The sequence below is a fragment of the Botrytis fragariae genome (assembly GCF_013461495.1).
Source record: "Botrytis fragariae strain BVB16 chromosome Unknown tig00000006, whole genome shotgun sequence".
Taxonomy (NCBI): Eukaryota; Fungi; Ascomycota; class Leotiomycetes; order Helotiales; family Sclerotiniaceae; genus Botrytis; species Botrytis fragariae.
Window position 1 is genome coordinate 2,059,253 of NW_023500988.1, and position 25,169 is coordinate 2,084,421.

General features: G+C 44.1%; 9 protein-coding genes across 9 annotated transcripts; 3 read left to right on the top strand and 6 right to left on the bottom strand.

Annotated features, from left to right (window-relative positions):
- Positions 1-2,090: 2,090 nt before the first annotated feature.
- Bfra_001804 (uncharacterized protein) lies at positions 2,091-3,822 on the bottom strand (the record flags this gene model as incomplete). Its single annotated transcript, XM_037332229.1, has 3 exons — positions 2,091-3,028; positions 3,082-3,385; positions 3,436-3,822. 3 exons carry the CDS (start codon positions 3,820-3,822, stop codon positions 2,091-2,093), a joined length of 1,629 nt encoding a protein of 542 aa, XP_037196383.1.
- Positions 3,823-4,404: 582 nt separating this feature from the next.
- Bfra_001805 (uncharacterized protein) lies at positions 4,405-4,610 on the bottom strand (the record flags this gene model as incomplete). The annotated part of the gene is given in 2 exon segments (XM_037332230.1): positions 4,405-4,451; positions 4,466-4,610. 2 exon segments carry the CDS (start codon positions 4,608-4,610, stop codon positions 4,405-4,407), a joined length of 192 nt encoding a protein of 63 aa, XP_037196384.1.
- A 66-nt stretch (positions 4,611-4,676) lies between these two features.
- Positions 4,677-4,998, bottom strand: Bfra_001806 (uncharacterized protein; the record flags this gene model as incomplete). Its single annotated transcript, XM_037332231.1, has 2 exons — positions 4,677-4,854; positions 4,895-4,998. 2 exons carry the CDS (start codon positions 4,996-4,998, stop codon positions 4,677-4,679), a joined length of 282 nt encoding a protein of 93 aa, XP_037196385.1.
- A 508-nt stretch (positions 4,999-5,506) lies between these two features.
- On the top strand, positions 5,507-9,976 carry Bfra_001807 (putative external nadh-ubiquinone oxidoreductase protein; the record flags this gene model as incomplete). Its single annotated transcript, XM_037332232.1, has 7 exons — positions 5,507-5,710; positions 5,764-6,003; positions 6,430-6,765; positions 7,214-7,386; positions 7,883-8,250; positions 8,307-9,611; positions 9,666-9,976. The coding sequence occupies 7 exons, from the start codon at positions 5,507-5,509 to the stop codon at positions 9,737-9,739; spliced, it is 2,700 nt and encodes an 899-aa protein (XP_037196386.1). The 3' UTR covers positions 9,740-9,976.
- A 1,775-nt stretch (positions 9,977-11,751) lies between these two features.
- Bfra_001808 (putative cell division control protein cdc48 protein) lies at positions 11,752-14,534 on the top strand (the record flags this gene model as incomplete). The annotated part of the gene is made up of 6 exons (XM_037332233.1): positions 11,752-11,801; positions 11,866-11,893; positions 11,972-12,027; positions 12,092-12,341; positions 12,393-13,884; positions 13,939-14,534. The coding sequence occupies 6 exons, from the start codon at positions 11,752-11,754 to the stop codon at positions 14,532-14,534; spliced, it is 2,472 nt and encodes an 823-aa protein (XP_037196387.1).
- Positions 14,535-15,405: 871 nt separating this feature from the next.
- On the bottom strand, positions 15,406-15,967 carry Bfra_001809 (uncharacterized protein; the record flags this gene model as incomplete). Its single annotated transcript, XM_037332234.1, has 2 exons — positions 15,406-15,775; positions 15,840-15,967. 2 exons carry the CDS (start codon positions 15,965-15,967, stop codon positions 15,406-15,408), a joined length of 498 nt encoding a protein of 165 aa, XP_037196388.1.
- Positions 15,968-17,604: 1,637 nt separating this feature from the next.
- Bfra_001810 (uncharacterized protein) lies at positions 17,605-18,615 on the top strand (the record flags this gene model as incomplete). Its single annotated transcript, XM_037332235.1, has 1 exon — positions 17,605-18,615. The coding sequence occupies one exon, from the start codon at positions 17,605-17,607 to the stop codon at positions 18,613-18,615; it is 1,011 nt and encodes a 336-aa protein (XP_037196389.1).
- Positions 18,616-20,321: 1,706 nt separating this feature from the next.
- Bfra_001811 (uncharacterized protein) lies at positions 20,322-21,797 on the bottom strand (the record flags this gene model as incomplete). Its single annotated transcript, XM_037332236.1, has 1 exon — positions 20,322-21,797. One exon carries the CDS (start codon positions 21,795-21,797, stop codon positions 20,322-20,324), a length of 1,476 nt encoding a protein of 491 aa, XP_037196390.1.
- Positions 21,798-23,148: 1,351 nt separating this feature from the next.
- Positions 23,149-24,763, bottom strand: Bfra_001812 (putative protein kinase regulator ste50 protein; the record flags this gene model as incomplete). Its single annotated transcript, XM_037332237.1, has 3 exons — positions 23,149-24,227; positions 24,280-24,441; positions 24,499-24,763. The coding sequence occupies 3 exons, from the start codon at positions 24,761-24,763 to the stop codon at positions 23,149-23,151; spliced, it is 1,506 nt and encodes a 501-aa protein (XP_037196391.1).
- Between the last annotated feature and the right edge of the window lie 406 nt (positions 24,764-25,169).

The window sequence follows — 25,169 nt, forward strand, 5'->3', positions numbered from 1 at the left end:
ACCTTGATTGGAGCCGCGCTTGCTGCTGCTCTTGATGATGCTAATACTTCCTTGACCAAAGGGGATGTAACTTACTTAAGTGCCAAGTGGGTTGCGCGAAAGTTATCTGTACCCGTGAATAATCTGCAGACAACTGAAGGATTATATGCGGATTATTTGCATCTATTTTCTTGTCATGTGTTGAACTTGGCCTAAAGAATCCTCGGTGAAAATCCAAATGAACCGCCTAGAGAAACAATGTGTTCTTCGACTGTTCTATGACAGCGATCGTAATTTGTTTCTCTTCGTTTGGGGTATAAATGACACAATGTTGAAAGTTGTCACCCGAACTGGGTCAAGCCACACCATATACGTGCATGGAAGTTCCTCCAATGTCTCATTTGGGTAGGAGAGATGACTTTTCTCATGGTTTAAAAATAAATGAAGTAGCAAAATCAATCCGCAGAAATACTGGCGAATCATTAAAACAGAATATCCGGGAAGAGTACTACCCGTATACGCGAGTCTTTCGGTTTCTTATTCCATTCCGAGTCGGACACCATTCCACAAACTCTCAACGACATAATAAGTTTCCTATTCCTGAAGTCTTGTTATCACATCTTCCTATCCTTTTAGGCATCAAACTAGCCATTTCCAAAAAAGAACTTGCGCTCACCTCCTTTCATCCTCCTTTCAACAAACCCTCAGACTCTTCTCCAACTCCACCCTCCACACGCATAATCCAAATCCAAACAAGCCCTTTCACATCCAAATCCACATCCTTTCCCATCTCTCCCATCCTCTCAATCCATGCAAGCAAAACCCACCACTCACCACACCAATAAACCAGAAACCCCATCCACAGATCCCGCCATGCGCGTTCCACTTCCGTACTTCATCGGGAAGAGAAATTTCACCAGTGCGGTGGCGCGGTGTTTCGTTTTCATCCGATCTTGTTTCTTGCGAGGTCCAATCACGTTGTGTTTTCATATACCCGGGTAGGCTTCAAATTTTTTATTCATTCGGGAATGTGAGGAATTTGATGCACAGATTTACCTAGGTAGGGTTGTGTGTAAGTGTTAGGATTGGATATGTGAGGAGTTGACTTTGTGGAAATCGAAAGTTTCACGGGAGGTAGGGGAATGAGAAAAGAAGGATTTGGTAGACTGGAAGGTTGTAATGGGATAAATGAATAAACAAATGAAAGAATAGATGAATGGATGGATCAATGAATGATATCGTTCGATTTCTAACCGACGAAAATTGTGCTGATTTGAGGAGATCAAGTCAGTTTACCCTGATAAAATGGCTTGTGAAGTGCTTATGCTAGCAGATCTTATGAGCTATCATATCCCGACTTCATGAAGTTTTTCTTATGATCAATTAATAAGATCAAAAATAACTTTAAAGACCCTCAAACAAGCGTCAACACAGAGTGTAAATCTACGTCGTTGATTTGAAACTTTTCTAATGTATTTAAAAACTATATCACTGCACTTATATACCACAAAGATACAGACAGAAAACAATCTCTTATCTTCACCACGACACCTTCGCGTCCTCTAACGCTTTCTCTACGCCGTCCCTGCCCCTTCTCTGCATCAGCCTTCTCCTTTAAAGCTCACCTTGTCACATTCTCATCCCATCTCAACTCGTTGCCTCACCTCCGATCATATATTCATGCGTTGGTTGCCTAAAAGCAATGCCAAGCCTCATAAAATTTCGACAGTGCCTTGAGCGGTACCTTTCTTCTCCAGCCCAAATTTGCTTTCTCATCGATTTTCATTTCATTCCAACCCCCTCTCCCGCTCGTCTTATTTGTCGCTCCATTCTTGTCATGACATTACAATATGTTATATTTGTCAATCTCTCATCCCCCTTTCCCCAAGAAGCAGAAAAATATCAATGAATCATGCACCCAACCAACCAGCCACCAAATGCTCAAAAACGTACAAAAATGCTCCCCGCTCCACGCTATGCAAATCTCATCGAATCAAGCACCAGGCTGGAACGACCGTATAGGCAATTAGACATATATACACACACAATTGATAGAAATTCGTCTTTCGTATAGTACACTCACTGTTTGAGTTGTTCTGTTGTTGTTTTAATTAAATCCCCATCTTTCTATCCAGAATTGAACTCGGAACACGTGAGCCTCTCCCCAACTCGATTTCGTCACCGGGGTGATGTCTAAAAGCTGGGTTCTCACTCATGTTGCGTTGATGGCCCTCGGCAAACAAAGGTTCGGGAACCTGTGACCGGTGGGTATATGAAATAGGAATTTCTGGCATTGCTGGTATTTCCATGTCACTTTGTTGTTTCCTTTCTACCCGTCCTGTTTGTTGAGCTACCCATGAATTGACAGTCCGAAATCGTGGCGCCGTTTCCTCTGACGTTGTTGTGTATATAGTGTCTCTATTCTGTGGCGCACCTTGAGACGCTGTTGTCCAAGAAAATCTGGACACTGGAATTTGCGGAGGTGCACTATCATCAGGCATGACAAGTGAGTCACCAAATCCCGACGATATTGAAGACAAGTAACTCATATGATTGACCTCCCTTTGAGAAGGATCATAGGCATTTGAAGATTGTCCCGAGAGTGCTGACTGTTGAGATCTTATAGTCCCTGTTTGAGAATAATAGTAATCCATATTGCTTGGAGGTCCATATGATTGACCTGAGCCGGCAACTGGACTGGCAGACATACCAGATCCTGAATGATTGCTCCTGGTTGAATTTTGCCTTTGGAGATCTGTACGCAGTTCCCGTAAGTTTACAGTTGCCGATCCCGGGCGTTCGAGTGACGATTTGTTGTCAGAGTTATAGAAACCACCCATTTCCCTTTCAGCGAATTTTTCATCAATAGGATATCCATTTTGTGAAACTTTGCCGCTAGCATAACTGGGAGGACGACCTGGGTCACCTCTGTTTCTTCTCCATCCATACCAACGAGCTTCTTCTTCTGATATCTCTCCTCTTGCTAATCGATTGAGCTTCTTCATTCTGATTACAAGATATATGATAGCGCCAAAAATGACGAATATGCCTATTGATTGAGGTCAGTAACGGTTAGTTATCACGCCATCTTGAATCACAAACCTATTGATCCAGCACTTATTAGAAGCTTCTCTGCCAGAGGACTAAGATCGCCATCATTTCCGTGGCGAAATTGAGGTGGTATGTCGGAAGGAGATGACCCATCTTCATCTGCTTGAGCAGTCGGCGCAGAGCTTGCACTGATGGCCTCATAGGCAGTAACGGTAGATGTGGTAGCCGTGGGACTTTCGCATGGAGCTCCATTGGAAAGGGTACATAATCCTTTCCTTCCTGGTTGCTCTGAGCTTGGTATGCTGAATGTGACAGCCCCTGTTGGCAATGAAGATGTGGCAGACGTAATGGATATCTGTCTATAGTCAGTACACCCACCCACACAAAGTTTCTGTCCCAACTCACTGAAGTCGATGTTGAGGATGCCGATGTCGATGTGGAGCTTGGCGTAGCAACAACAACGACAGTCATCACACTTGATGAAGTAGTGATCGCAGTCTGCGTAGTCCAGGCAGTGGCAGTTTGTGTAGTCCAAGCAGTATTTGTTATTTGAGTCCACGCAGTCCTTGTGACCACAGGTGTGGGCATTTGTGAGCTATCGACCTGTTTATCTTGATGATCGTCGCTGCGCTCATTGCTGTAATCATCATCCCGTTCGCCGTTTCTACCATTTCCATTCCCATTATCACTGCCCTTTACATCCCTTTTTGCTAATTGAAGGTCGTCTAACATAACATTCCTTTGAACCAGTCGGTTCATATACTCTTCTGGTTGATCTCTCATTGGTGCCATTGTCGTATTCATTCCTCCGCCGAGTCGCCGCTGCCCCGTATCGCCGACCGACAGAAGCTAGTTGGATACGGACATGAACTGATGAGTATTATTCGTTGTCGTCGTCGTTGTCGTCGTCGTTGTAGAGACAGAGTGAGTGTGAGAATTAGATGCCAGATCTGATTGAAAATATTGATCAAAGAAAGAACGTCACGATCCAGCCGTGTATAGAACGTGAGTGAGAGAACAAACGGTTGACAAGTGAAAGCAACCAAGAGGTAACCAAGTCGAGAATCTTGGACCTCCGAAAGATTTGAGACTAGCTAACAGGGTGGAGAAGAGATTCGCGACATGCTGGTTTGGCACTGGACAGACAATTGAGGGAAGTGGACGTTCTATGCTACTCTCGGAATGGTCATGTATTGAATTTGAATCTGGGGACCAACCGAGAATTGTACATAATAGACGTAATGCAAAGCCACAGTGAAGGATTGGTGTATGCGTCAACCACAAGGTAAGAAAGCATTTCGAGGCCACACTACGCTCGCAATATTGAGCTCCTCCCCTGTGGTCCAGACTAAATTGAGGTTAGGGCCCAGTATCTCAAGCATTACTGCGTTTGACATGAGACTCTAGGCTGAGCGATGCCCCTGCTAAGAAGTACGAAGAATGCTGCAGATCATTGCCATACGACCAGGAAGTCCGCAACAGTATGCAACAGAAATTGACCGGTGGACTGACATAGCATAGGAAAACTTGATGATATCTGGGACGGAGAGAGTGTTTCGCGCACTGTCCCCTGGTTTCATCATGGACCCGCTCGACTCACTTGATATCTGCGGAAGAAAAAAATGGTAAGTACAGCAAAGTTCGTTCTAGGATTCTTCTGAATCGTTGAAAGATGGCTTCAACCCATTGAGAAAAGTGAGTATACAGTATTGAGAGCATAAATTTTGTTGTTGCAACTTAGAGAGGTTCGTGAGTTGGAGAGAATTAAGAAGGACGGAGGTTCCAAATATTTCGCAAGGCTGAATGAACAAGGCATAGCATGGCCTATTTTGATACCTTACTTTACTCCGTCCATCGTACACACGGATGATTAACAACGCTAAACTCAAAGAGGGGTAATCTTCCGAGGATAAGCTTAGATTGCGGTTTGCTGTAGAGGAAGCGTAAGCTGATTTCATAATTTATCATTATTATCGAATCACGGAGGTGTTTGTGGCAACACCTCGAGAATACCTACTCCTCTCGTATAGACACATCGGCATACGAGAAGAGTATCTAGGATGCCATTCAAAACATGAGAAAATCTTCAAATATAAAGCAATTTACATCTCAATGCATTCATACCTGGACCCATCTTCACAGCCACCCACTGGAAGTATCGTGGCTTCAGCAGAAGTAGATTTCGGTTCCGACACGGCTGGCACGTTATCCTGCTTCTTTCTTCAAAATTCCATGGCAAGCATGACCGAGGATAGAAGACCATGTCTTTAAAGCGGCTGTAGCCATTTACAGATAACGAACATCAATTCATGTGACCAGCTTTCTCTCTGATAACCCCGGCCATCATTGTTCTAGTACAATATCCAGAATTGGGACATACATGTAAACACCCAGTACTGCTGTAAAATTCTTAACCCGCATCATTCACCATCGTCCTTTTCCCTTTCTTCCTTTGATCTCAATTCGATCTCTTACAATGGACTTCACCATATCTCGACTTACAGAAGATGACATACCTGGAGCTGTGAACACCATTCAGGAAGCATTTAAAGAAGATCCTTACAACCTGTGGATTTACAATGATCGATCAAAGGTAGAGTTTTTCTTTGAATTTTCAAGCGTCGTAGCAAGTATTGGTTCCGATTCGTCTATAGCTGAAATCATCACGAAAGCGTGTTTCGTGATACCTGATACTATCTCGTTTGTTCGTCACTGACACGGAACTTTTGACAGTTGAACCTAGTCAGAAACTCGGTATCTCTTGGCATTCGATGTCGATGGGGAATTCGAAACGGCTTGTTCTACGTTGCTAAAGACTCTCAAAGTCATAGAGTTTTAGGCGTTGCAATGTGGTTACCACCCAAATCTGCTGGATCGCCGGAGACGTGGGCAGAATGGATTGACAGTTGGGCCATGTGGGCTCAACAAGTTGGTATGAATATTTGGTACGGTCGAGGTGGCCTAAATGTGAAGGTAAGCAAGCTATAACGTACCGTATATTCTGTCTCGTTTCCTTTCGCGCAGATGCCTCAAAGTCATGAGTGCTATTTGTGTTACTGTGTTGCCGCTATCTCCGTTTCTTTTGTCGGTGTGAACTCCAAGCTATCTACTAGAATTGTTTTTGGGCGGAGTCTTTTTTTTTTCGAAGATGAGACTCTAGACAAACGTTGCCAAGTCCTACAAGCAGCGAAGCTAAGTCATATAAGCAATGGCTAAGCTAGCCCTACTTCTGACACTTTTGAATGTTTCCCCTCATCTCCAGTGAAGTACTCTATCTTTGTCACATACCCTTTTAATAGATTCATGAGACGACCCAATACTATCATGAGGTGCAGGGTGAGATCTCGAAGGATGAGAATTAGTAGTCCTGAAAAGAATACTGACGTAGACTCGCCACAGCGTTATTACATCTGGAAGGACAGGCAAGCAGAAGCCCAATCTGATATTTGGACCGATCCCCGAGGATACTACTTTCTAAATATAATGGTTGTTCATCCTGATGCTCAAGGAAGAGGAATCGGAAAAGCGCTAGCAAAGGAAGTAACCAGCATTGCTGACGCAGAAGGGAAAAGATGCTATCTTGAATCTAGTCGGGATGTTCCCAACATGAAGATATACGAAACCTTCGGATTCCATTTTGAAAAGAAGATGGTTTGCGACGACGAAGGTGATACTTGCAATATCTATTGTATGATTAGAGAACCACAAACAGACTCGAAAGGATCTAAAAAGGATGTATGAGAATGTGCCTCTATAGGTATTTGAAGATGCTAGACGGTCATTCTTCTTCGCTAACACCGCTAAATTATGACGATATGATTCACTCAAAGAAGATGACCGTTCTCGCCTCACAAGCACGGATTAGATGAACCTTTCTGTGTTAATGAATGGGAGAACTCCAGTTCCCAAGACTCGGCATGGCATGGGTTGTCCAATCATCATTGTCACTTTCGGTGGTTCGGAAATCCGGTAAACTCTCCAAAATCTCCGAACAAACCGAGAATGACTGGTACAATGTTCAGTACATGCGTAGGAGATAGATAGTACGGGGTAGGAACAATACATACTCTAACCTGTGTAAAGGATGATTTCATCTGAATTGCTATTTCTGGGCATCTTTTGAATCTGGCCAAGTGCTACTCTACTCGTAGGTACGAGGTATAATGAACCATGTTAAAGATAGGGCGCCGAAGAGTCTGATTTTGGTGGCGGACTCCACATACCAAATCTTACAAACCGAATTGACATTCCTCGAATACAAGTGGTGAAGAAAAGTCTAGTCTGTGGTCTCCGTCACAGTGCCACCGAAGTACCACCTAAGCAGACCCACGATGGCACAATTTCAACATACCATGCGTAGGTAGGTGTGCCTTTGGTAATATGTAGACAATTTCATGACTTTTGACCTCTTTTCCTCCCATACGGTCCTGGAACACATGTTCATATATGATTAAGATCGAGGAAGAAGACCAACGGATCAACACACAACCAGATCAAAGGCGTTGCGATATAAGTATACCCAGGTACGAGTGAGCGATTTATTCTCATTCTAGATGAATTTCCCTTGGTCAATTTGCATTTGATTCCGAGGATTTTATTTGGGCGCATGCCAGTTAATCAATCAAATCACTCTTTTGTGATGAAGCGTTGGTAAAAAGTTGAGCTTATCTTTTTATCGGCTCCGGTGCGTAATTTTATCCCTGTACTGTAAATTTTTAGCTCAGAATCAGAATCCTAGCTTTTATCAAAATAAAAATTCCCTTTCCATTTGATAATTTGATAATTCTGACTTCCACTGTACTTCTCCATTACTCTCCGCATTCCCCTACAATCCTCACCTCCTCCATTTTAGGAGCTCTAGGAGTATGGCGTTAGCGACAAGAATGATGAGGTTACCGACTTCAGCTGTTGGTCTTCGAACTATCGCTCAACGATCATATGCGACATCAAATCGGGTCCTTCTCTCAAGTGCGCGACCCAATGCCAGAGTCAATGTCAACAAGACTGCAATCTCCCAAATTGCTCAACGTACTTACGCAGATGTTGCTCCTGTTACTGTTAAGAAGCCAAAGCGATTTAGATTCTTGAGATATAGTTGGCGTCTCACATATTTGTCTTTGATCGGAGGGGCCGCTTATCTTGGATATGAAGTTTGGGAACTTCGACATCCAGAGGAGCAATTCCAGCCAGATCCAACCAAGAAAAATTTGGTCATTCTTGGTACGCACAATGCGTGTCTCCACTTTCCATATGGATAGCTGACATCAATTGGCTAGGTACTGGATGGGGTGCTGTTTCTCTTTTGAAGAAACTCGACACGGAAAACTACAATGTTATTGTTATCTCCCCACGAAACTACTTCCTGTTCACCCCTCTTTTGCCATCATGCACAACCGGTACCGTCGAGCACAGATCTATCATGGAGCCTATCAGAAGCATAACCAGACATAAGAAAGCTGCTGTCAAATTCTACGAAGCCGAAGCCACTAAAATCGACCCCGAGAAGAAGACTATTTCCATCAACGACAACTCTGATGTCAAAGGAGCTTCCCACACAACCGAGGTCTCATACGATATGTTGGTCGTCAGTGTTGGTGCAGAAAACGCAACTTTTGGAATTCCTGGTGTCAAGGAGCATTCTTGCTTCTTGAAGGAGATCGGTGACGCACAAGCAATCAGAAAGAAGATTATGGATTGTGTAGAGACTGCCACTTTCAAGGACCAATCTCCAGAGGAAGTTGAACGTCTTTTGCACATGGTTGTCGTTGGTGGTGGACCTACTGGTGTTGAATTCGCTGGTGAGCTCCAAGATTTCTTCGATCAAGATATTAAGAAGTGGGTTCCAGAAATTAGCGACAAGTTCAAGGTTACCCTCATTGAAGCTCTTCCAAATGTTCTTCCTATGTTCTCCAAGCAATTGATCGAATACACCGAGTCAACTTTCAAGGAAGAGAAAATTACTATCAAGACTAAGACGGCCGTTAAGAAGGTCACTGATAAGACCGTCGAAGCCGAGGCCACTGGACCAGATGGAAAGAAGTTCACTGAGGTCATGCCTTACGGTCTCCTTGTTTGGGCCACCGGAAATGCCGTCCGCCCTGTTGTCAAGGACCTCATGGCACAAATCCCCGCCCAAAAAGACTCAAGGAGAGGTCTCGCCGTGAACGAATATCTCGTTGTTCAAGGAACCAAAGATATTTGGGCCACTGGTGATTGCGCAGTTGCAGGATATGCACCAACAGCTCAAGTAGCATCGCAAGAAGGAGCTTTCTTAGCCCGTCTCTTTAACACCATGGCAAAGACCGATACCATCGAACATGAAATCCAAGAGTTGAGTTCATCCTTGAACCTTGGTCCTGGAAACGCCGCCCAAGTTGCCAAGGATATTGAAGCACATGAGAAGCAATTGAGAAGAATTAAGGATATCAAGCCGTTCCACTACACACATCAAGGTTCCTTGGCATACATTGGTAGTGAAAGAGCCGTTGCAGATGTTAGCTGGTTAAATGGTAACTTTGCTACCGGTGGTAATTTGACATATTTGTTCTGGAGAAGTGCATACTTGAGCATGTGTTTCAGCAGTAAGTTTTACCAATCCCTTGTCTCCCATTCACTTTGACTAACATGAATTCTAGCGCGCAATCGTGTTTTGGTGGTTCTCGATTGGCTCAAGTCTAAGACTTTCGGCCGTGATGTTTCTAGAGAATAGATGGTTAGAGAGAGTGGTTAAAAAAGAAAATTGGCGGGCTGGTCGGGATAGATGGGAATGAGGAGCGCGTGTAACAAATAACGAATTTTCGGGATAGACTGGTTTTGGTTCCTTCTTGAACTTTGCATTGGTGTTTTTTTATAGAATCTCCGGCTCGAGCTCGTGGAGAGTCGTTCAGGGAGTTCGAGGGCGCTGCTATACTATACTCAGAGGATTGAATGAATATGATCATTTTTCTTCTCTTTCTAATATGCGGTTTCAAAATTTGGGAGCGTGATGTGTTTGACAGGTGAAATAGGTACAGTATATATCTCTACATAGATGCTAATTTCTGTTAAAGCAAGAGTTGTCCCATTATCCCCTTTTCAACCATAAACTTGATTCTTCCCTCCTAATAAAGAATGCCCATGCAATCCTCGTGCACAGTGCCATAGCCTCATCGGTATTACGAGTGCCTAGTAGATTGGCTGTACCGAACAGTTTGCCCCTCCCCTCACCCTCTAAAATAAGCGCGCGGATCATAGAGGAAGCAAACTACATACGTACATCGAGTGCTCCACTCTGCTCTTTCTTCACCTCATCTTCTACTACGGTTGATCCTCCAATTATAGAATGAGACTAGATGGAATTCGTAGGGCCTCTTTCGCCACTGTACTGGAATTGCTCTTCTTAAATTCTATCAATGTGAAATGCTTATACAATTGATCGTGAAGAAAATCCAATTCACTTGTGCAAGCACGTAAAAGTATTGATCGGACCACTTCCTCAATCCCTTAATCCCTCAATGCCTCGAGGACATCACCAACGTATGATTTTTCTGGAATCACCAAACATAGACATCCCCTCAGATCATGCAGACAAATATTTACGATCAATAGAGATTCTAGAACTTTCCAGAACACATTAATTATAAATAGACCTTTCTCGCCTTTGGGGTTATACAAGAGGCGTGGGTGCCATCATATATTTGTCTTGTATGTGGTACTGAGGGGGGATGTTTGCCTTTCTCTCTAGTGTACCATCGGATCGGCATAGCAGGCTTGGTGTTTGTCCTACAGGTGTTGCCGACGAAGTCAAATGGGAATAGATGGGAAGACTAAGAAAACCCAAAAATTTCAAAGTCGGAAGTTAGGGTTCAAAACGTATTGATATATGCTTGACATATTGAGGAATGCTGATGTTGAGTGGCCTTTCGTGACTCGGGTCCATAGGTGTTGTCGGATCTGGGTGGTTCGGGTATGTGGTTTGAGCTTCACATCACAATAGAGTTGTTTGTAGTTGTCGGGTTATAGGTAAAGATGAGGAGATATTGAATATCTGTAAGTAGATGAATGCGGACCTAGTTATCGATGTTGTCAATGTTTCAATAACAATAATAAATGTAAGAGGCAAAGGCATAGAATACATCAACCAATACACACAAGGAATTCTATGACATTCTTTGCCATGCGAGGCTGACTTATTAATTATATTATTGATCATGTTATTGTACCAGATACAGCTACGGCTACAGCTACAATCCTCAGCAGCACCTAGGTATCATACATTATTTCTGTCCTCTCCCGTACCAGGCACTGAATTATATGCGTGGCCTTCTCGTTGCCTACCTTATCGATTATTCACCCATTTTTATTTTATTTTACCCCAACCAGTAGTCGCCTTCACCCAAATTTACTACGTTTACTGAGCTGTGCTTAAGCGGAAGAAACCAATAGAAAGATTCAAAAGCTCAACCTACCAAATTTAGTGCGGTTCCGTCATATTCTAAGGACGCTACCTTAACTAATACAGCCATCTTAGAGCTGTCTTGATCTCCAACACAACCTCTTCTTTCCATAAATTCTTACAAAAACATCCATCCTTCCTGAAAGTTCAATCTATCTTTCATCCACCTCTTCTTTCTTACTTTGATAAAGTCACTTTTAATAATAAACTCTATCGCCATTTGAAAGGACAATTTACAAACAGAACTGAATATTTGTTACGACTATCAAGATCAACCCTCTATCAAAATGTCTGCTGAACCCGACCACGTCGAGCACAAGAAGAAGGTCAATCTCAAGTAAGTATATCTTCATCTGCCAGTTCATTACCTGGAGAAAGCGTAATGCTAACATCATTGCTAGTGATGCATCTGGTGCTGAGCACAAAGGCGTAAGTTGATCTACCAACCGCCACTATATGACGATAACAAAATTGAGATCAAAAACTAACTAAATCTTCAAATTATAGAATGATGATATTGCAACTGCCATCTTAAAGAAGAAGAAGAAGCCAAACTCGTTGATGTGAGTATATCCAGGAAACACCCCACCTCGACCGAAGATCTGAACTGACAGGCGGTGGCAACAGGGTTACTGATGCTATCAACGATGATAACTCTGTTATCGCTCTCTCCAACAATACCATGGAAACTTTACAATTGTTCCGTGGAGATACCGTTTTAGTTAAGGGAAAGAAGCGCAAGGACACTGTTCTCATTGTTCTTGCTGATGACGATCTCGATGATGGAAGCGCACGTATGAACCGTGTTGTTAGACATAACCTCCGTGTTAAGCACGGTGACGTTATTACCGTTCACCCATGTCCGGATATCAAATATGTGAGTATTCAAGAGTCTGCGGACATCTCCAAGACGCTAATATGTCATTAGGCCAAGCGCATTGCAGTCCTCCCTATCGCCGATACTGTCGAAGGTCTCACCGGATCTTTATTCGATGTTTTCTTAGCACCATATTTCCGCGAAGCCTACCGACCTGTACGACAAGGCGATCTTTTCACAGTTCGTGGTGGTATGAGACAAGTTGAATTCAAGGTTGTTGAGGTCGACCCTCCCGAGTACGGAATCGTAGCCCAAGATACAGTCATCCACTGCGAAGGAGAGCCCATCCAGCGTGAAGATGAAGAAGGCAATTTGAACGAGGTCGGATACGACGACATTGGAGGATGCAGAAAGCAAATGGCACAGATCAGAGAGATGGTTGAGTTGCCATTAAGACATCCCCAATTATTTAAATCTATCGGTATCAAGCCTCCTCGTGGTGTTCTCATGTTTGGTCCACCAGGTACTGGTAAGACACTCATGGCCAGAGCCGTTGCAAACGAGACCGGTGCTTTCTTTTTCTTAATCAACGGACCCGAGATTATGTCAAAGATGGCCGGTGAATCCGAATCGAATTTGCGCAAGGCTTTCGAAGAGGCTGAGAAGAATTCGCCTGCGATCATCTTCATCGACGAGATCGACTCTATTGCACCAAAGCGTGACAAGACCAACGGAGAAGTCGAACGTCGTGTTGTCTCGCAATTGCTTACCCTTATGGACGGCATGAAGGCTAGATCCAATGTTGTTGTCATGGCCGCCACAAACAGACCTAACTCCATCGACCCTGCTCTCCGTCGTTTCGGTCGTTTCGATCGTGAAGTCGATATTGGTATCCCTGATCCAACTGGTCGTCTTGAAATCCTTCAAATCCACACTAAGAACATGAAGTTGGGTGAGGATGTTGATCTCGAGCAAATCGCCTCCGAGACTCACGGATACGTTGGTTCTGATGTTGCCTCCCTCTGCTCCGAAGCTGCCATGCAGCAAATTCGTGAAAAGATGGATCTTATCGATCTTGATGAAGATACTATCGACGCCGAGGTTCTCGACTCCCTTGGTGTTACCATGGACAACTTCCGCTTCGCCCTCGGTGTTTCCAACCCATCTGCTCTTCGCGAAGTTGCAGTTGTCGAAGTTCCAAACGTTCGCTGGGACGACATCGGAGGATTGGAAGAGGTCAAGCGCGAGCTCATCGAGAGCGTGCAATACCCCGTCGATCACCCAGAAAAGTTCCTCAAGTTCGGTCTTTCTCCATCTCGTGGTGTCTTGTTTTACGGTCCTCCTGGTACTGGTAAGACCTTGCTCGCCAAGGCTGTTGCTAACGAGTGTTCTGCAAACTTCATTTCCGTTAAGGGTCCAGAATTGCTGAGTATGTGGTTCGGTGAATCTGAGTCCAACATCAGAGATATTTTCGACAAGGCTCGTGCTGCCGCACCTTGTGTTGTTTTCCTCGATGAGCTTGATTCTATTGCCAAGTCTCGTGGTGGATCTAACGGTGATGCTGGTGGAGCTTCTGACCGTGTTGTCAACCAACTTTTGACTGGTAAGTTTATTCCTTGTTTCTAGCATGCGTGAGTGGAAGCTAATTTTTACATAGAAATGGATGGTATGACCTCGAAAAAGAACGTTTTCGTCATTGGTGCTACCAACAGACCTGAGCAACTTGACAACGCTCTTTGCAGACCTGGTCGTCTTGACACCCTTGTCTACGTTCCACTTCCTAACGAGAGCTCTCGTGCTGGTATCTTGAAGGCACAACTCAGAAAGACCCCAGTCGCCGACGATGTTGATCTCAGCTACATTGCATCCCGTACTCACGGTTTCTCTGGTGCTGATTTGGGATTCATCACCCAACGTGCCGTCAAGCTCGCCATCAAGGAATCTATTTCTTTGGACATCGAACGTCGCAAGGCTCTCGAGGCCGCTGGTGGTGACGTTGACATGGAGGATGAGGATGTTGAGGACCCAGTTCCAAAATTGACTAAGGCGCATTTCGAAGAGGCCATGTCACAAGCCAGAAGATCCGTTTCTGATGTCGAAATCCGCCGATATGAGGCATTCGCTCAGAGCATGAAGAGCTCTGGGCCTGGAGCTTTCTTCAAGTTCCCAGAAGCTGGTGAGGCTGCCGAGGCTAACGGAGGAGGTGCTGGTGGATTTGGTGATGCTGGAAACGACGACAGTCTTTACGACTAAATCTGTACTCTTAATATCATATTTTTACGTCATCTTACAGCATAAATGAGGAGCTAACGATTGGGAGGGCATTTGACCCGGTGGACTTTGACGTAGAGTCTAGAGATTTCTGCAGATCAAAGTTGCATTCATGACCCCTAAAAGTCATTGTATGAAGGGTTGGGAGAGGTATGGAGAGTTTCATTCATGGCGATATGTGGCCAAGGTGGTGCCCTTAGCATAGAATACCTTATAAAAACATATTTCATTACAATTCGATCTTGCATGCATATTGAGTGGAGTGATATTGATTGGAGATATAATGATCTGTAAAGACCCGTTGAAATAGATTTTTAATCCTAAAAACGCCGCTTGAGTATGCATGGCGCCTCGAATATTCTACATGATATTCGTCATGGTTCTCTTGTGCAATAAATTTAACGTATACGCCCAGAACATTCCCGGCCTTGTAATCCCTCATCATTCCCAAATCCCAAATATTCTTTTAAACTCCTAGTATACTCCATAGGTAGTTCACTCATTACATAGAATGAAGAAAATACTGCATACCGGCCACTCATGCACCAGTTCCCTTTCTCTGCTTTGACTGCGTCGTGCTATCTTGATAAATGATGTAAATAATAGAAGCGGATCTGGGAGAGTTTTTTGGAAGTCGATTCCGATTTGTCCATACATCCATATCGAATCCCCCGATTCCTTTCTTTAGATGCCTGTATCTATATCGAGAGGGCTCCAGAACAAACACAGGTTGCTACCAGTGATATATACCCTTCCCCGTTTCTTCGTTTCCTCTTTACGCCAATGCTGATTCCTCATCACCCCTTCTTATCCAACTCTCAGAAATGCAACAACCACTCGGATGTTTGAGGGTTCACTCCACAACCTCACAAACAGCTTCTAATGACTCCCTCGTAATCCTCACTCCTTCATCCACGACGCTTTTCGGCAACGCGAGACTTTGCCCCCTTTCGCCTCTTCCTTTGGGCGCGGCGTCTTTTTCTTTTGCTTCCTTTTCCTTTTTGTCTGAAGATCCGTTGGTGGAGGGGTGAGGGGATGAATTGGAGGGGTCGGATGAAGATAGTGCAATTGTATCGGCGCGGATGTCTTCAAGTACTTTGGCGATGAGTAGTGGGAACGTAGTGTAGTGTCCCGAACGCAGGAGGGAAAGCGCGTGGTTTTGAATTAGGGTTGGCCAGTTTGTGGGGGAGGAGTGGAGGGAGTGGAGGAGGGTTTCTTGAATTCTGTGGGGGGAGAGGTTAGCTGGATTTTGAATTGGAAGGAGAGAGGGCGCGGACAAAGACGTACTTAGCAACATGGCCATCTTTTAATAATATAGAATTTATCTGCGAGCGCAAATCCGCGTCTTGGGTTGTGGGTGTGTAGTTCGCGGCGCTTTTTGATACGCGCACAGGTGTGGTGGGTTCGGAGGCCATTTTGATGGGGTGTGTAGATTTGGGGTTGGATGGATGGGGTTTTGGTATGGTGTGCTTGATTGAATATATTGGGACGGGGCGATAGGAGGAGGAGTTGAGTGGGGGATTTGGGATGAGACGGGATGGATAGACAATTGATAGTGTACAATGCGAGAGGAAACTTGGGGCATGAGATTTCCTAGGAAGAATAGAGATTTGGGTTGATATTGGACTTGGGCTGTGGAATTGATGGCTTGTTGTGTGTTTTTTGAGACCTCGTCGGCGAGGCTGGATTGAAGGCTGAATTTATTTATGTGTTGGACCAATGAGGTAATCGGATGGGGATTTGGTGATAAAGTGGGGTAGGATTAGTATTTTGATAGAGACAGTTCGGTAAACGAGGGGTTTGCTTCTATCATCAGATTCATACATTATTTTCCTCTTATAATATATCTTACGTGGTTAGTCTATCTCCATATACATTGGAATTATATACACCTCGGTATTCTAATCATGGCTTCACTTCGATTATCTACCTTCAATACGGACATTTTTATATATATCTATAGCTGAATCAGCCTCAGCTCCAGGAATACATTCTGCATCGGCGAAGCGTATTATTATTATCACACCTATGAACCATTTCATTATCCAATGAACCGTCATACTATTTCCACACTCCACCATAAAGTGAAACCATGAAACCCCTTCACAAGTTTCATAGGTAAACAACCACACGAAGTCTATTCCATTCCCATCTCTTTTTCAAACGCTTTGCTTCAATCCATTGGGTGAGAAGATGACTGTGCCTAGACAATGAAAATGGGCGCTTCATCCAATGCCATGTTGAGCACAGGTCGATTCTTATGAGCCACGGTATTGCTGTATTGAAAGACTGGACTCAGATACTCGCAAGGTCGAATCAATGATGTAGGTTCCCTTCCTCTACCTATTACCTCTCTCCGGAGTGTTTGATCAGCTTGCTTCTTTGATCGTCTTCTTCCCGTTAATTGTATTACTCCTTCTTATACTTTGACCTCCCACATATTCATTCCTCTGTTTCCCCACCCTTTGTTTCTTCTCTGGAGATATCTTTCTTATTGCATCTCTTTTCTCTTTTTGCGTTTCTGTCATGATGCACCAGCATCTATTATGCACAGTGCCGTTGCCACTTCATATTGAATGAACAGCTCATCGCTATAACGGAACGGGGACCAAACACTAGAACATCGGAATTTCATTTTCCCCCTTTCCTCTCAAGAACTGCGTCATCAGTCGGCAGGTACCGTTCTGGCACGAACTATCTTTTCAAATAGCATCATTGTTTTTTCAAAATAGTGAAATTCAACGCTCGGTTGGGTTGTATCAGACAAACCACGTCGCGAAAGCAAGGCTATTGTGGTGTGTTGAGTCGGATCATCCAGTACAAACGAAGGATCTCAAACGTGACGAGTTTCAACACCTGGCAAACTCTTTCAACTCCCGTCGACACGAACTGTCTGGAGAGCATTATTCTGATCATTATTACGATCTAATTATTGGATACATCATTCAACTCAAGAATTTCCCCAGGACGGTGATCCAGGTTTGGGCTACATTCGAACGTTTTTTCTTTGCAAGACCTGAAGGTCTGCAGAGATACTACCAATCAATTCAAGATGCGGCGGCATCTTTTAACGACTATTACTTTCTCATTTTGTATTCTACGTCTTACAAACGCCTTGTCACTTGCAAACTTCCAATTGGTCTCACCGACTGCAGTCTCATTGGGTTGTTTTGTGGAATATAATACTTTGATCCAAGACTGCAAATTATCAGACTTCAACGACGGGTGTTCCCTGGACTGCCAATCAGGCTTAACATCAAAAGCTACATGTGTTAATAATGCTTGTTCGAATGATAATGTAGCTCCCAATACATTATTAGGAATCGTCAAAGGTGGTGGGATCATTGCAGCTTTATGTCCGAATATCAAAAGCTCTACTACGAAATCAACATCAACCTCGACTACAGCTGAGACGAAAACCTCGACGACGAGTGTGAGTACTACATCGTCGAGTTCGCAATCGACTTCAACTTCAACTTCAATTCCAACTCCGACTTCGACTTCATCCCAAAGCTCTAGTTTTACTGCTGCTACAACGACATTTTCTACGCTTCCTACGATGACCCAGTCTACGATTGGGCAGACCTCGAGCTCCTCTCAAATTTCGAATACTCAGACATCATCATCATCATCATCATCATCATCATCATCATCATCATCATCATCATCATCATCATCATCATCATCATCATCATCATCATCATCATCATCATCGTCTACTTCATCAAAACCAACCACATCTAATTCCTCAGAATCAACATCTACTTCTTCCAATACGAATACGAATACAGACACAAGCACTAGCACAACACTGACCACTACACAAACACAACCCTCTACTTCCACATCTACAAAAACTACAGCAACAACATCTAAGTCAACAACGACAACAACCGCAGCATCGAATAATGGGAATGGGAATGGGATTAGCGGGGGTGGAAGCCCGTTTGATATCGATGCAAACAGTGGTAGTTTGCCAACCGATTTCGGTAAACTATCACAAAGATGGATAGCGGGCGTGGTGTTGATTCATGGAGGATTGGGTGTATGGTTTCTTGTTTGAGATGTGAGGGATTAGAGTTTATGGGGGCTGTGGGATTGGGTTGGAAATGATAATGTTTATAAGAATTCTTCGGGTTTTCGTTTTGTTTGTGGTTTGTACGATTAGAGCGGCTGCGGGATCCGACAGATCAGATCATCATGTTATTTGGATTGAGAAATGATTTGGAAAGAGATGGAGAAGGGCATGGCATGGCATAGCACAGCATGGCTAGCGCGATATGTATATTATTCTATGACTTTACGAACAAATTTGAGAGATGATGTAGGGAGATGGGTATGAGATATGGAGGACGGGATGAATGAGGACATGGTTGAGTTTTGGGAACGTGAATTTTGATGCTGGATAAAACGGGATGAGATGGCATGGAATGGTTTCATACAACAGAAACAGGGATGGGTTATGAAATGCAAGTAAGCAATAAATCAATCAAATGCAGAATTTGTGTCTTTACATCAAAGTTCCCATAGCGAGTACAAGATCTCGTCAACACTCTGTGTTCTGAATACGCATACTGTGAGCCAGCGCGCGGGTGCTGCATTTATGCATACATACATTCATTCATTCATTTCAGTCCTACTGATGTATCTTCCCTGTTCAGAAAAACCCATGTTTCTCTTCGAATACTCGCATCATAAACTGGAAAATTGTAGCTACACGAATTCTCCAAGCTGGGAATACTGATACATATGTATGTATGTGTATGTGCATACTTATATAGATATAGATATGGATATACACCTCATAAATCACAACTCAAAGCCTACTATCCGAAAGTCTCTGATAGTTCTTGAAGATAGTTTGATATCGTATGTATATGTATATAAATATAAATATAATAGAATACAGATTCGTTATTTAGTATTCAGCGAACAAAAGAGGTTGGCGGGTAATAACTTGGGAATGCAGACTGGACTGGACTGGGGTTAGGGGAAACGGGGTGAGGATGAGATGAAAATAAGATAAGATAAGTGAAGATGAGAGTGAGAATGAAAGGATTATGAGTATGAGTATGGGTAGAGAATAGAATAGATTAGAGCGAGTGTAATAATATATGTAGATGTACAAGAGACCACGCACAATCTATGGAGGAAGGTTGGAGTGGGTAGAGGGCCTGGAAGTTTTGTGCGTGGAGGGTAAGGAAGGGATGAGAGAGAGAGAAGGATCCGGATAGGAATTTGGAGAATCCTGGTTAGTTGTTGAGTGATTTGATTCAAAGTTTGAAGTTCAATGTTCAGTGTGGGTGAGGAGGGAAAGGAGAGAAGAAGAGGAAATTTTGAATGCATGGTACGGCACAATATGTTATGAGTAGGAGTGTCATAATTTCGTGTATTCATGCTACCTATCCCTTTGCCTATCCCCATCCATCCATCCATCCAGCCATCTATAAACATTCTCGGGAAGATGAAAATATCGATATATATCAATCGACATTTGAGCATCCATCCATCCATCCATCCATTCATGGATACATACATGCAAACATGTATAATCCCCTTGCAAAATTCAAGAAATGCCAAATGCAACCGCAAGTATGAAAATAATGCAGCAGGTACCTAATACTTAGTCTAGGCATATCTCCCAATAAGAGTAATCTGAACCTTTTTCCTCAACTCCATAAATATGCCAGGTATCTCAACAACAACAACAAAGTAAGGTACAATTTTATCTCTTCACCCCTTCACTCCAATCCCCATAATTCCTTACTCTTAGAAGAAAACACTCCTCTTCTTCTGCATCTTCGTCATCTTCTTCCCACCAAAAAATCCGCTCGAGCTAGCCGTCCCACTCCCCGGCGCTTGCAAATAAGGACTATTGATCTGCGCTTGCGGTCTCGCCTGCGACGACGAAGAAGGACCACCCGCCCCAGCAAATCCGCTCCCCGTCCCCATCGCATAACCCGCCGGACCGGGCCCGGTACTCATGGGTCTCGCCGGCATGGGCGCACTATAAGGCGCACTATACGGCGTTGTAATCGTCGGTCTCTGCGGCATCTGCTGCGGCGCAAACTGAACTCTCTGTCCTGGATTCGCATTCATATTCTCATTCACAGGCATAACACCATACTGTTTCCTTAACCGCTCCGTCTCCTTTGCAATCTCGGCGTCTCTTCTCCGCTGTTCCTTTTCTTCCTGCTCCAACATCTTCTTGATCCGCTTCTCTTCTAATAATTCCATGTGCTGACGTTCCCGCTCCTCAGCTTCCACCAACGCTTTTAAACGCGCGGTTTCGGCGTCAATTTCCCACTGCGTGCGTGCATTTACTGTCGGTGGCGGAGAGGGACCCGTCGGAAGCGGATGCGAAGTACGACGGGGCGGAAGACCGGGCATGATTCCCCCAGACATCACGGGAGATATAGAAGGCCTACCATTTTCTCGAATGACGGGACCGCTATTGTTGCGTTTGCGCAACGCCCCCGGAGTTTCATTGGGTGAACTGATATTAAACATTTCGCGACTGGCATTGAAGAATATATCCTTAATCACTGCAGCCGATAATAAAAGTACGACTTCCAGACCTTTGAAATCTTCAACATCAACTCGATGCATGTTGGGTTGGTAAATGGTAAGATCTTTACCCCCTTTAAACATAGCCACTGGAATATCCGGCTCCTTGTTTCTTTTCCCTTCTGCCGTCTTTCCGGATAGGAAGCAGGACAAATCTTTCGAGAACTTCCCATCTTTCTTCCACTTAAACGCCACTTTCGGTGTGAAATCCGAGAATGCAGGATCACTCTGACTGCGATCGAGCGCTGACGCCGACGGGGCCCGGAAACTAATTTGAGGCATCTCAAATTCCCAATACGCCGAACTATTCCACGAACCCGAGATTTGCTTCACCAACACTTGCTGATCTGGATTGTATAATTGGATTGTGAAACTATTCGGCACGATTGGGACGGGCGGGGGAGGAATGCCATTCTGGGCTCGAACTTCGGCCTGGGAGAGAGTGGGTTGCGTCCATTCTGGCTGGACTAATACTTCAGCATAGAGGACGTCGGGATTGCAGGAATCGTAGAGAGCGACGGCGTAACAATTTTTCGAGGCTGGCAGATTGGTATCGGGTCTGCGGAAGAGGTATTCGGGTTGAAGGTCGGAGCCATCCTGACGGAGGAAGATGGGAGTGGAGAGAGGGGTATCGGTCGACGCTTTGAAGAAGAAGGTGGGGAGGTTTTCGTCAAGCATGATGATTTGATGCAGGCAGTCGAGGGGCAGCTACAGGATATGGTTGGTCTTTCAAGGCTTTTCAAATCGTTCAGAAGCAAATAGATAAAGGAACGATGTGTTGGATGTTTCTTGATTGTCACTCTGAAACACAGAACACAATTAGTAGTAGTAGCTAGGTAGATATGATAAATCTCGGCACCGCTGCGAATACGATTCGTACAAAGTTAATAGGTGTATGATATATACCTGTAACCTTAACGTATCAACCCAAATGCGCAAGGTGGATATCCATTACCCTTTTCACAGGGCTATGAAGTATCTGAAGTGCCCGTAGATGAGGCTGAGCCTTCCCGCTCACATGCATCCACCACGCGTAAACCATTGTACAGAGTCAAGAAGATGTCTTGGAATATTCCTTGATGAATCAGATCTGCAAACAATTCTATACTTTATAAACGTTTATTGGTTCGATTAGGTTTCGGCATCGTTATCCCCATAGTCAATTCTATTTTTACATCGTTGATCCTTTAGTATTGTAATCGATTTGCTTATATAAGCTTCTTTCTACATATCATCGGTATCGTCACCAGGAAGTTAAGCATGCTCATTCGCTGCTTCGAAGTTTGTTCCTCTATGAATTTATACTCAGGTTGCGTCCTCTTCTACCCGAGGGAGGCTTTGCATACGAATTAGTATCTAGCAGATTCCGGTTGTAATCTAGATAGGCTTTCTCCACGTATTATACGAGAGGATTTGCAAATGTTTATCAAATGCTTCAAAGCTGGCTACCTGCTAGACGGGATACCTAGATCAATTAGTCGAATATTAATCCCTACTAATCAACATGAAACCTAACCAAAAACTCAAGTCAAGACAGAAAAGTCGTCAATCGATAAATCTCTGTAAATCTCTGTAGATTTCTGCCGGATATCCAATAAATCTTCTTCATTTGATTTAAATGTCTTCCTATTTCCTAGTGTGCCTTTTCCACGCAAGCCAACCCAGCCCCTCTCAGCTTTACCCGAGGAAAATATCCCAAGGTTGACTTGTCCCTGTCGGCTACCCGTGTGTCCCAACCACGAGTTTCATCCAAGAACTCCCCTCCACAGTCAAATTCGACCAAAAACCGAGTATTCAACCATTCATCTCATGATACGCCTCATATAAAAATATGACCAAAAGATACCAAAACAGCTAGCTAGCCGAAAAAATAATAAACTGGATTGACCCTGAATTGTAATCTCCAAAATTCCGTTTCCAATACACATACACTATCCCAAAAATTGGTGATATCGCCTACTTTCGCTATGCAGTGTAAACCAGTGCAGCAACTCCAAGAAATAATGACCAATCCAAATGTTCGATTAGATTATATAATGCCGCCGGGAGGGTCGTATATGGAATTGTTTCCACCGCGACCACCATTTCTACCGTCCAGACCTGCGCTTCCAGGGACATCTTGTATTCCAGGTTCCGTATTGGGGCTGATTTTTCTCAACATGAACATAGGCTTTTTGCCTTCCTTATCCAATTGTTTAAATAGAATCAGCGGTTTTTCTTCCATACCCAAACATCTTTCTTTATCCCCATAGACGATGTATAAAGCGTATTGTTCCCAGGGTGCGTTGATGTTGTATTTTTTTAATGCAGCAGGTAAAACCTTGTAGCATGGGTCTTCCATACTGACGCGGAATGATTTGAATATTTCGACAGAGGCACCACCCCCACCAGAAGGTGGTTCAAGGGCCGGTGTTTGGGCTCGCCGTGAGGGTGCTGGTTTGGTACTGTCGCGAGAGTATGTCGATGGAGGATATTGGTCGTTATCGTTCTGAGGGAAATTGCTGCGGCCTGGTGTAGGTTGTTGATCTGATCGGTACGAGCGTGAGGCTAAAGTGGATCCACTCATATGGGAAGGAGGGGAAGTCGGAGAGGGTTGATTGGGCGAAGGTTGTCCAGGTGACAGTGATTGAGAGCCGTTATTCATAGCATTGAGGTGTGAGGAAGAGAGGACTGCCCGCTCGGCAGCATTTGCAGGATCAAGAGCGTGTTCCATCATAGATCTATCCTGGCTAGATTGTAAATTGAATGTAGGAGAAGCATTTTTTGGCGTTGATTCCAGAAACAGCTTTTTCGTTGAGAACTTTCGCGAGAGTCCGCCTGATTGACTTGAAGAGGGTGTAGGTGCAGGAGGTGATATCGTATTGTTATTATCGTAAGAATATAGGCTTTGATTGTTGGTCCCAGGAGGATGGTATGGCAAAGGCTGCCCTTCCTTATGCATTCGAAATACCGGTAGGAGATCTTCCCTCAATCGAGTGTACTCAGAAGTCAGCCTTCGTAATTCCATCTCTGCAACGCTCATTCGTTCGTCTCGTAATCGTAATTGTTCGACAAGGTTTTTAATGTCTTTGAGTGTCGCGGTAGCATATTGGGCCTCGGCGTCCGCTGCTGCAAATGAAGTCAGTTTGATTATTCGGCACCATCCAATCGACCAACTCACAAAGTGGCACATAGTGGTCACTCTCAATAGGCACGTCTTGCTTAATCTTGATGTCGTAAACGTTCTTGAGAATTGTGAGTCGATGCCCCACACTTGCTATTCCCATCTCCTTGAGGTCGGTATGCTGTAATGCTACCAATGCTTCCCCAACAATTTCGTTTTCTATCCCACTCAATTAGATAAGAGGTTAAGGACAACCAATATTGCTTTAAAGCATACCTAAGAATTGATCGCCATACTGCCGCAGTCCCAGACTACCTACAAAATCGGCGCAATCATCTGCAGTCCATTCCGTTATGATAGACTCTGGTAAAGAATCCATGATGCCATGATTACCATACGTAGTTGGGGTGTGTTCGCTGGAAGAAAGGCCATCGGAATCCTCTGAATCGTTGGCGAGGACTGGGGAACTGTTATGCACACTTCTCTCGTACTCGTCGTCCGCATCAGATTCCGGATATGCTGTGCCGGACTCGAATGCCATAATTATATTTCAAAAGAAAAATGGTAATGTTGCGCAAAATAGAGCAAAAGGCTTTGTCGCGGCGATTCAAACCAAGTTCCTTACAAGAATCGTAGGTGCAGATGAAGTCGCTTAACCTTCTATGAAGACGAGGTCAAAGCTCTGCGCTTAAATCTATGGAGTGGGAGTAAGAAGCCGCTGGTGGGTTCGCCGGTAAGTTAGCTTTCTTCTTTTCTTTTTATGGCTGATGAGCTGGGTCGCAGAGTGAGCACAAAGTAATAATTGATGGTTCAGAGTGAAGCGGGCGGGATAACGGGTTTCTCGGTGGATGAAATGAGTGAATGCCTCAAATGGTAGTAGTGTCGTCCTATGAGGGTGAAAATGTATCAGGATTAGATGACCATTAATGGCAGTATTCAAAACAACT